This window comes from Podarcis melisellensis, assembly GCF_964234715.1.
Source record: "Podarcis melisellensis genome assembly, chromosome: 4".
Lineage (NCBI taxonomy): Eukaryota > Metazoa > Chordata > Lepidosauria > Squamata > Lacertidae > Podarcis > Podarcis melisellensis.
In genome coordinates, this window is record NC_138531.1 from 99,171,019 (window position 1) to 99,182,567 (window position 11,549).

General features: G+C 50.7%; 1 protein-coding gene across 1 annotated transcript in view; it reads left to right on the plus strand.

Moving 5' to 3' along the window:
* LOC309369099 (uncharacterized protein) overlaps positions 1-11,549 on the plus strand; it is a 99,010-nt gene that overhangs the window by 41,462 nt on the left and 45,999 nt on the right. Inside the window, exons 2-3 of the mRNA XM_081909763.1 lie at positions 9,310-9,730; positions 9,927-10,008. Coding sequence (XP_081765889.1) covers positions 9,329-9,730; positions 9,927-10,008 — 484 coding nt within the window. The 5' untranslated portion in view covers positions 9,310-9,328. The remainder of the gene's footprint in view (positions 1-9,309; positions 9,731-9,926; positions 10,009-11,549) is intronic.

Genomic DNA, 11,549 nt, shown 5'->3' on the forward strand with positions numbered 1-11,549 from the left:
GTTTGCCAGGTAAAGGCAAAGAGAAACTGGCTTTCCGGATCCACAGGGATACTGAAGAAAGCAGAACACAGGTCTATGACGGAGTAAACTACAGTTCCCTCCGGGATGGTGCTCAAGAGGTGGTGAGGGTTCGCTACCACGGCGTGTCTGGGGATAACAAAGGAATCGACTAATCGAAGGTCCTGTACCAAGCGCCATTTTACAGGATTGGTATTTGGCTTCTTGACTGGAAGCAAGGGGGTATTGCAGGGTGAGGCACAGGGCACTAAAACCCCCATTTTTAAAAATTCTTCAATCATTGGAGTGAGTCCGTCGATCGCATCGGGAGGTAGGGGATATTGTTTTGTACAGGGAAAGGGTAGGTCTTTCCTATAGTTAATTTTTACTGGGGTTGCAGATTTTAAAAGTCCAACAGAGGTCGATTCAGTTCCCCATAGCCAGGGAGGAACACTATTTAGAAGTTCAGGAGGAAGATCAAGGGGCTTGTTATTAGCCTCTTGAAGGATTCCCTGGAAGTTGAATATGGAGTCGTTTGGCATGTGCAAATAAATCCCTTCTTGGCCGCATTGGATAGTAGCATTTAGCTTACAAAGCAGATCCCTCCCCAGAAGGTTGACCGGACTGGAAGTTAATAGGAAGGTATGTTTAACTGATAGAGGTCCTACGGAGACTTTTGCCGGTTTGGATAAGGGGCAATTGCGGGGAATCCCATCAAGCCCCATTACAGTTTTGGTTTCTTCTCCCGGGGTCAAATGGCTGTTGGTAAGTGTGGAGTAAGTGGCTCCAGTGTCTAGGAGGCAGTCGTAGGGCTGCCCATCAATTTGCATAGTACATATGGGGTCAGATGAGGACAGCTGCAAGACTGGGCAAAGAAATGGGAAAGAGGCGGGATCTGCTTTTAATTGTCAATGTTCCTGGTATTCTTCCATCACCATTTCGTGGGTTGGATTGGCGGGACGGTTTCCTTGTCTAAAGGGGTTGGAGGCATCATAAGGTGGGTTTCGGGGTCGTGGTTGCGGAGGCTGCATTTGGGCTGGGGATCGGTTCGACTCGTATGGGTGGGTAGGTTCCCTACCTTTTGGGAAAGTAGTTTCCTTGTATTCTGGTCTATATGGCTTTGAACCCCTATTTTCAGACCTTCTGGCTCCTGTCAGAAGGGGGCAGTATCTTTTTATGTGGCCGACTCCTTCACAGTGGAAGCAGATACGGTCGTCCTGTAATTCCGGTCCGCCTGATTTAAATTTTTCTTTGCAAGTAGGAACTCCGGCTGCATAAGCTAATATCTTAAGAGGATCGGGTTTTTGGTCTTTCTTCTTCCTTTCATCTCTCGAGTTAAAGACGGACTTTGCGATGGAAAGGATTTCATTTATGGTTTTTCCATCGTATCCGAGGTGTGAATTTAATGCCTTTCGGATGTCTGCCGTGGCTTGGTCTTTAAAAAATCCTTTGACTATTACTTCATGCTGTGGGCTCTCCGGGTCTATTCCACCCCAGGTCTTAATAGCAGAGACTAGCCGTGAGTAATAGTCAGAGGGATGCTCATCAGGTCCTTGAAGGACTGCCTGGACTTTGGTCCAGTTTACGGTTCGCTGTCCTGCAGCCTTAATGCCGTCTAGGATGGCCTTCTTAAAAATCTTTAAACCCCATATGCCATTATCAGTGTTATAGTCCCAGTCAGGGTCGTTAAGTAACGTTTGAGCGGTCAGTGGGGTCATTGAGGCGGGACGATTTGGCTGGTAACCTTCTCGAGCGAGGGCTTCCCCTGCTTTCGCTAGTATCTCCCTTTTCTCTGCCTCATTAAAAAGGGCTCCAAGTAACATATGTACGTCCGCCCACGTGGGGTTGTGAGTGGAGAAGATGGTGGCCACCTGGCGGTGGCATTTGTCAGGGTCGTCCCGTAGGGAGGGCATCTTATCGGACCAGTTCATCAGGTCCGAAGTAAGGAAGGGCTGGTGAGTAAAAACCATGCGGGGAGGGTCTCCTGCCCTGGCGGGGGGTATAGGCAAGGCACGCAGTGGAAAGGCGCCCTCTATTTCTCCGTTTTGCAGATTATCCCTGTTTCTAGTCCTACTGGAGACAGGTCCCTCTCTTCCTTCGGGTAGAAGCTGCCCATTGAGTAGGGGCCCGAGGTCCAAGTCTACTTGGTCCCCCTCTGGGTTGGATGCGGTTGAGGAAGGAGGGGGCGGCAGTGGGTTCAGTGTGCTTTGGGAGGGGGCGGTGGCTGGCGGGTTTGTCCCGTCCTCCCTAGGTCCAGTGCCCCCCCCCTCCGGCTCCGGCTCTTTCTCCTGCCCCAGGTCCTGGTCGTCGGGGTGCTTGAGGTTCGGGGTAGTAAAAGGGGACGAGGGTCCTATCCAATTGCTCCTCTTGGGCCCTGATCTCATCGTATGGTGGGGGTCCAGTTGTCCTTAAAACAGCCATTTGGCGGACTACCTGGGCTTGTTGCCGTTGAAATAATTCGCGGGCTTCGGCAAAGGCGTTCAGGTAATAAAGTTGTCGGGGCCTCTCATCAGCCAGGTAGGATTTAAGTGCTTGCATCTTTTGGAGGTTAAAGGAGCCATGGGGTGGCCATCTGGAAGCTGGCTCCAGGTGGTGGGTAAAAGCGACCCACGAGGTGTTGCAAAGGTCCCTCAGCTTGGACTTTGAGAGTCCTTTCCTCCCTTTCAGTTCTTTCCAGTTTAGAAGGACGAATTGAAGAGGGGTGTCAGAGTCCTCCCTGAGGCGGAAAGGCTCCGCGGAAGCCTTGTCGCCGGGAGGAGTCCAACCTGAATGCTTGGAAGTCTGGGCCCCCATCCTCCTTTTTTTTTTTTTTTCTTTTTCTTTGACTAATGCTCCCACTAACGGAGTACGCTAAAGACAGAAAAGAGTAAGAGTACACACACACAGGGGGGAGGGCAATGGGAAGAAAAGGGGTAGAAGAAAGAGTCTTTCAGTATTCTGAGTATTCTTGACCTAACACAATTCCTACCTACTAGTATTATTATTTATATATATATATTTAACTCCAAATTATTTGCTGAAACGTCAAGCCTGAATGGAAACCTTAACCACGGGTCTCTGCCCGGAAACCTAAACCACGGGTCTCTGCCCGGAAACCTAAACCACGGGTCTCTGCCCGGAAACCTTAACCACGGGTCTCTGCCCGGAAACCTTAACCACGGGTCTCTGCCCGGATACCTAAACCACGGGTCTCTGCCCGGAAACCTTAACCACGGGTCTCTGCCCGGAAACCTAAACCACGGGTCTCTGCCCGGAAACCTTAACCACGGGTCTCTGCCCGGAAACCTTTAACCACAGCACAGTTTTGACACTAACCCTAGTGTGGGGCCCCAATTGTGAACCTCCCCTCTACCTTCCACAACAGCCTCCTGCCTAGTCTTTGGACTAAGTTCGGATTCCTTACTGAACGCCTGCGCAGTGCAGTGCCAGATCAGGACCCGAGAAAACAAAGTGTTGAAAGGAAGCAAATGACCTTGCGTTCTCACGTACCCGGGTCATCCCTAACAAAGGTTGCCGAGCAGGAGGGGCGGCTTCATTTGCATAAACAGGAAAAATAGAGAGAGGTTTGTAGGGACGCCCTTGGACGACTCCGAAAAGGGACGTCAGAGAAACAATAAGTACCACGTTCTCCTGGCCACACTCCGAGAGGAAGAACGGGGGAGAAAAGGAGAGAGAGAGATTTGTAGGGGACGCCTCTGGCCGACTCCGAGAAAGGACGTCAGAAAATACAGTAAGCGCCACGTTTTCCTGGCCACACTCCGAGAGGAAAACGGAGAGAGAAAGAAAAAGGAGGTTTAGGATTTGTAGATGTAACGTTGGAAATAAAGGAGAAAAGTCTGGCTGTTGTGGAGACGTTACTTTCCACCCCCCTCCCAATGTATTTACTTCACAATTATACTCACGTCCGTTGATGTCCCCCGTGGATCCCGGGATCCTTTTCTTTAGCCGGCTTTACCTCGCCTTTGCTCTCTCTGGTTAGGCCTTTGGTGACGGTTGATTACCGCCCGCAAAGAGGAGGCAGGGAGAGGAAAAGGATCCCTGGGCCAAGGTTGCCCAGTGGCGCCTGATCCCCTCTATCTCCCCTCTCACCTTTACAGGAGAACCAAGAGTCCCTGAGCGCGGTCGCCAAAAACTGTTACAGGAAAAATCCGAGGGCTCCCTTGGACAAACGAAGACACCAACCAGAGCAAGTTCAGAGCAAAACGGCAGCCTGTAGGCCTGGTCTTTATTGAAGAAAAGACTGTCGCGACAGGGCTCCCACTGTCCACGAGGTGAAACAAGATGGAAGCCCCGAACAATGGATGACCCTAACTTTTATTAACCACTAATCCCCTTGACTACACCCCCAGAATTACATCATATTTACATCATGATTTTATTAAGGAACGGGAGGAGTTGAGGAGGAGTTTCCTAGGTAATCCGAGCAGCCTGACACCTGGCAGTGACCTCCTCTCCCCCCTCCTCATAAGTCATTCCCAGAAACAAAGGAAAGGGCGAAGTCTTCCTGCCCCCTGAGGGGAATCCGGCCAGAGTCCTTTATTCGGAGTCGTGTGGAATACACTACCGTATGCAGTCTATTGTGTTTCTGATGGCATGTTGTCTGAGCCCTCCCGATGGCTATCAAGGTTGTCCCGCCATCCGGAGAAGGGCAGCTTGGTACGTGACTGCGCGGTTCAGGGATTATGGCCGATCAATCCCAGTCCACCCCCCTTTGATAGTCCTTGTAATATGCAGTGTAATAAAAGTGGTCCGGTGAAAATCCATAGTACGGCTGATTTTTGGTGAATTTATAAAGAATACAGTCACTGAAGTTCAAAGCAGTTTCCCTTTTCGGAAACAACTTGCAACATTTTGATTAGATCAGTCGCGGTTCAGTGAACTCGGAAACAATGAATTGAGAGCTGTCAAAAGGTGAGGGAACAGACGCTCGCGGCCTGCAGTACCAGCGTGGCCGCCGCAAGGGGCGCTGTTCGGTAACGCTGATTGGTTAACGCGGTTGCTGGTTGACCTAGAGTTCAGTCGTCCGGTCTACTCTCAATAAGGATAGGGCAGCGTGGAGCGCTAAAGCAGAGAGCTGTCAAACCAGCACTTCCTTATTTACGGAAGGCTTTGAAGAGGTGGCCCTCTAAAGGGACACCTCTCAGGTCAGGAAGGGGAGACGCGTGTACATGTGGATGTGGTGCTTGTGCAGTACGTGTTCCTGGGGTGGGGGGGTGTGATTTCCGGCGACAGAACATAAGGACCAGGGCGGAGTTTCAGCATACGGCATTTGATTTAATTAGGTTCTGGCAAGCGCACTTTTTTGGTTCAACTGCTGTCCCAGTGCTTACCACGCAGCTGCTCAGGGGGGTTGTTATAAGGGCTCTTTCTCTGTGGAGTTACAAAAGTGCTAGGAATTTAATCGTGATCAGGAGGGATTTAATATATTTTTAGTTGCTGAGGGTTAGGTTTTTCTGCGGTCAATTCCTTACTTTAATTGATTCTTATGCAAAGGGAGTTAATTTAATGGCTAAGGTTTCCTACAGTCAAATTGTGAATTTAATTGGTGTGACTCAGAGTAAGTTAATTTAAATCAGTTGAGTTAAAGTGCTAGGTGCCGTAAATTCCAATTTAGCAATTACGGTTGGCTTCTAGGGCTTTTTGCGTGCCTAAGTTTGGGCAGTTGGTATTGGACTTGCCTTCCTAAAATAATTGGTTAGCTGCGTGGTTAACTCCGAACTCAATTTCACGCTTCAAGCCAAAAGACAACCCTTCCCCGTCCCCGGGCAAAACCCCTGGCCTTTCATTGGTATAACTGCCACCACACTGGTGGCGTTTACCTAATAATAATAATAATAAATTTCGTGACAGCAGTCACGAAATTAAAAGACGCCTGCTCCTTGGGGGAAAGGCGATGGCAAACCTAGACAGCATCCTAGAAAGCAAAGGCATCACCTTGCCAACAAAGGTCCGTATAGTTAAAGCCATGGTTTACCCAGTGGTGGTGTATGAAGTGAGAGCTGGACCATAAAGAAGGCTGATCGCCGAAGAATGGATGCTTTTGAATTATGGTGCTGGAGGAGACTCTGGAGAGTCCCATGGATCAAACGCATCCATTCTTAAGGAAATCAGCCCTGAGTGCTCACTGGAAGGACAGATCCTGAAGCTGAGGCTCCAGTACTCCAGTACTTTGGCCACCTCATGAGAAGAGAAGACTCCCTGGAAAAGACCCTAATGTTGGGAAAGATGGAGGGCACAAGAAGAAGGGGACGACAGAGGACGAGATGGTTGGATAGTGTTCTTGAAGCTACAAACATGAGTCTGACCAAACTACGGGAGGCAGTGGAAGACAGGAGTGCCTGGCGTGCTCTGGTCGATGGGGTCACGAAGAGTCGGACACGACTAAACGACTAAACAACAACAACAACAAAAGCAAATAATAATAATAATAATAATAATAATAATAATAATTTATTTGTACCCCGCCCATCTGGCTGGGTTTCCCCAGCCACTCTAAGCGGCTTCCACAGCAACCAAAAATACACAAAAATGTCACACATTAAAAACTTCCCTTAACAGGGCTGCCTTAAGATGTCTTCTGAATGTCAGGTAGTTGTTTATCGCTTTGACATCTGATGGGAGGGCGTTCCACAGGGCGGGGGCCACTACCGAGAAGGCCCTCTGCCTGGTTCCCTGTAGCTTTGCTTCTCGCAATGAGGGAACCGCCTAAAGGCCCTTGGAGCTGGACCTCAGTGTCGGGGCAGAACAATGGGGGTGGAGACGCTCTTTTGGGTATGCTGGGCCGAGGCCGTTTAGGGCTTTAAAGGTCAGCACCAACACTTTGAATTGTGCTCGGAAACGTAGTGGGAGCCAATGTAGGTCTTTCAAGACCGGTGTTATACCTCAGCACAGCGCAGGGACTGACTGAGCGGGTGGCGAGATGCTTTCAGCCTCGAACACTTGGTGGGTTCTGAAATGGTCGTGCAGGCCAGATTCACGACCCTGGAGGGCTGGATTCGGCCCGCGAAACATAGTTTGAGGACCCCTGGTCTACACTGACTGGCAGCAGCTCCCCAGAGTTTCAGGCAGCGATTTTGTCCAGCCCTGGCAGGCTGACCCTGGGACATTCTGCATGCCAAGCAGATAATCTAGGGTTCCCCATATTTCCCTGCACTTACAACGTTATACTATTAGCAACCGTGGAGATTCCACCTGCCTCTTTTGAAAGGAGAACACTCACCTGATGATGAACAACAACAACAATAATAATAATAATAATGTATACCCCACCCATCTGGCTGGGTTCCCCAGCCACTCTGGGCGGCTTCCAACAAAATATTAAAATACAATTGTCCATCAAATATTAAAAGCTTCCCTAAACATAATAACAACAGCCATCCATTTTCAGTCCATTGAATTAGCAATTGAGCATTTCTGGAAAGGGAAATGGCATACTTTTGTATATTAGTATGAAAAGCATGCATAAGAAATTTTTACTCATTTACTCATTTAATTTATTACTCATTATTACTCATTTTGGCAGGGGAAAGGTCTCCCTTGGGAGGTGGTGGACTCTCCTTCCTTGGAGGTTTCTAAGCAGAGATCGGACGGCCATCTGCCATGGATGCTTTAGCTGAGATTCCTGCATTGCTGGGGGTTGGACTAGATGACCCTGGGATCCCCTCCTATCTCTCCACTCCGGAATTCAAGGAGGAGCTTCCTTGCCTCCTGCAAAGCCCTTTTCCCTGCAAGCTCTTCCTCTGGTTTCTGGCCAAGGGAGGGAGATGCTCAGAGTCCAGCCAAGAGCCTCACCCCCAAAAGGATATCTGGGCATGGGCATAGCCAGGGGGGCAGCTGCCCCCTAAATCCATACAAAATAATAAGAATGAGGTTCTGCCAAGCGAGAGATGGCTGAGCTGGGGGGACTCGGCTTGGCAAGGGTTAAAGGGAAGTGAGCTGCCTTCCTAGAGAGGACAGGAAGTAAGAGGGGACTGGTCCTCCAGAGCCAAGGCCCCTCCCTCCCCAGTCCTTTCCTGCAAGGAGGGGGGGTGTTGCTTTGGTGTCTCTCCTGCAAGGGCGGAACGAATCGCAGCCCCCTCCTGGGATCTGGTGAGTCCATAGCTGTCAACTTTCAGATTTGAAAATAAGGGATCAGCAGCCTCACTTATCTACCAATCCGGGATAGCAGCAGGAAGCAGCGCTGCAATAAGGGAATTTCCCGCAAAAAAGGGAAGGTTGCCAGCTATGGGTTGAGTCTCCTCTCTCCCCCCCCCCGAGGGTGCAGTGGGGAGACGGGGGGGGGGGGTCCCAGAGCTGCAGCAGGGGAGGGTGCCTGGGGGGCCAGATGTGCTCCTGCAGGGGGGGACCCCAAGTCAGGGAGGAGGAGAGGGTCCTGCCTGGGAGGGGCCAGGTCTGCCACGCTCTCCTTCCTGCAGATCAGAGGATCCCTGACTCCCACAAAATCTCCCTTTTTGAAACAAAGAAGTCCCTGGCTCTTTAACTCTGTGTGACATCTCTCAGCCTCATAGCACAACAGAGGAAACATGTGCAAATGGTTTTCCAAAGCTGGAGGAGGAGGTGGACTAGCTCCCCCCCAAAAAAAAAAACAACGGGGAGAAAGGAAGGAAAGGTGGGAGAGAAAGGCCAGGAATAAATAGAGGGTTCCCAGGCCATAGTCTGGCTGCTGCATTGCAAACCAGTTTGTGTTAAGCTATCTAATAGAACAACAACAAAAAATCAAGGGAGATGTCTTTGGCCCCGCCCACTTGGCCCTCTGGCGGTTGGCCAGATACATTCCTGGCCCTCAGAAGAGAAGAAAAGAGACCTCACCCCACGAATCTGTCTGGACAGCGGCAGATATTGCAGAAAAGGAGACAGAAGCAGGGAGTGGAGGTGGGGTGAGGGTGGGGGGTGGGGAGCAACTCCAGAGGACCCCCAGGTCAGGACCCCCACCAGAGAAAAGCATCCATTTATCACAAGATACAAATGACTCCCTTGTCATTCGGTTCTGACTTCATGCATTGACTGGAAGGATGGAGAAACCAGGTTGATTAATCTGACAGAAATCCCTTCCGTTGCCTCCACATTTTGCATTGCTAGAAGGCTAGAGACGTATTTCTTCTCCTCTTCCTCCTCTTTCTTTTCAAAAAGATAGCTCATGGTCTGGGATGCGGTGCAGTCCAGCCCTGGTTCCCATTTCCCCCTCGAACCATTTCCCCCTCGTCCTACAAATTCTGTAACAGAACAATGTATTTGCTTTGTAGGATTTGCTAGAGCCTCTCATTAAGACGGACAAAACTTGTCAGAAGACCAAAGGGTTCCTTCCGATCTCAGAGGCTTCCTGAGAGCACAGATGGATGTGCGGGACACAGCTGGCCCCAAAGCAGGAAGAGACCATGGCAGCCAAACTGGGAGCAGTGGGGGGTTCTGGGAAAACCCAGTGCAGAAGATCCTGGGTGAGGAGGACACCCTCCGCTCAGAGGTGCAGAGCCAGCAGTTGAGGCAGTTCTGCTGCCAGGAGGCCAAAGGACCCCGAGAGGTTTGCAGCCGACTCTACCACTTTTGCCACCAGTGGCTGAAGCCGGAAAGGCACACGAAAGCTGAGATGCTGGACCTGGTGATCTTGGAGCAGTTCCTGGCTGTCCTTCCACTGGAGATGGAGAGCTGGGTGAGGGACTGTGGAGCGGAGACCAGTTCCCAGGCGGTGGCCCTGGCCGAAGGGTTCCTCCTGAGTCAGGCAGAGGAGAGGAAGCAGGTGAGAGCGACTTTCCTCTGGATACTCCCAAGGGGCTCCAAACAGGACAGAAAACATCCCATAATGGTCTGCTGATGGCCCATCTTTTTTCTTGGAAAGCATCCATGGAATGAGATCTCACACCCTTCAAGTCTTTGTCATTCTCTTTCTAGTATTTCTCCCCATTCTCTGTTTTGAATCCTTGTTTCTTTTTCAGGGAAAGGATCTCTTTGCAGAAATGGACCTGGATTCCTGTGAGGCAGAGAGGCCTCCGTTGGACACCAGAGAGAGGTCACTGGGTAAGGAGGAAGGAGGCTTCTCTCCATTTGGTCTCGTTCTGTAGTTTTCCAACTCATCTGAGGGTTCTTTTCATCTTGTTTTGGGGGAGACAGTTGGGAACAAGGGTCCAGAGGAGGAGAGATGTATTTCTGCAGAACAAACATGAAATGGGCACAAACCTCCAAATGCTCTCAGCAGGAAAGGCTTTCTCAAAGGCCCATCTGCAGTTAGAGATGCCCTGTTTCACCTGTGAGAAACAGGCACTCCAGGTGTCCTGCTTACCTTTTTTCTCTTGCAGATGGCAGAAGGATGCCGGCAAGACCTCCTGATCCACCTTTTCATGGGGGCAGAAGGGAAGCAGCGGCTGTGGAACCAGATCAGGTCAGGGGAAGCTGCCTTGTGGGGCCAGAGGCCGAGGGATGGAGCAATGTCATGGACTGGTTGGGCACAGAGGAATGGTGGGAGGAAGAAGCCGGGGAACCAGGAAGGGAAGATGGCTCAGAGCCGAAGGAGTGGAAGTGGAGGAAGCATGAGCGGGAAGAGGGAGAAGCCTGGGAAGAGGAGGTGTCAGAAGCTGAAGGGGAAACAGGGCTTAGTGAGCTGGGAGACTCTGTAGAAGAATGCAGTGCAGAATCAGAGGCAGAAGAGGAAGCAGGCAAGTTGGAGAGGAAAGTCGAGAGGCTAAGGTGAGTCAGGAGAAGGAGGAGCCACCGGTGGCTCCCTGTTCCTTCTGCCAGAAGCCACCCTCTCTGCTTGTCTCCCAGAGTCAAGATACCCCCTGCAATGCAGGAATCTGCTAGATAATCCAAGACAGATGGCCATCCAAAAGAGGCTTACTTTATTTCTAGATTGATAACTGAGGGCAATGAAACAATCGCTGAGATGGCTAGAGCGCCGGTGATGGATAACTCATTCTGAAGCTGACCGGACACGGGTTAGAGCTCAATGTCGAGCCTACCAAGTGGCGGTAGTGACGGCAAAGAAGACTTTCTTCGCCGCCTCTATTGCATCTGCAGAAAACAGCAGCAGGAGACTTTTTCAGGGGGTTTGCAATTTAGTGGAACCACCTGCTACATCGGGGCCCAGTATGGGCCACATGATCTCCTGCAATGATTTTGCAAAGTTTTTTGCAGATAAAGTCACTCAGATTCAGGAAGAGGTAGACTCCACCGTGGGAGCAGGGCTGGGGCGGGAGAGTGCTAGTGTCCTGTCTAGTCAAGTTGTGTGGGATCGGTTCCAATCTGTTACCTCCGAGGATGTGGACCGGCTGCTTGGACAAGTGAAACCAACCACCTGTCTCCTTGATTCTTGCCCATCCTGGCTTATAAAAGCTAGCCGGGAAGGGCTGGGAGATGGGCTTCGTGGGGTCGTGAATGCTTCTCTCTGTGAGGGAGCCTTCCCAGAACCGCTGAAAAAGGCGGTTATCAAACCGCTTTTTAAAGAACCATCTTTAGATGCTGTCAATATGGCTAACTATCGCCCAGTCTCAAATCTTCCATTCTTGGGCAAGGTGATTGAGCGAGTGGTTGCTGAACAACTCCAGGCACGCCTGGAAGAAGTG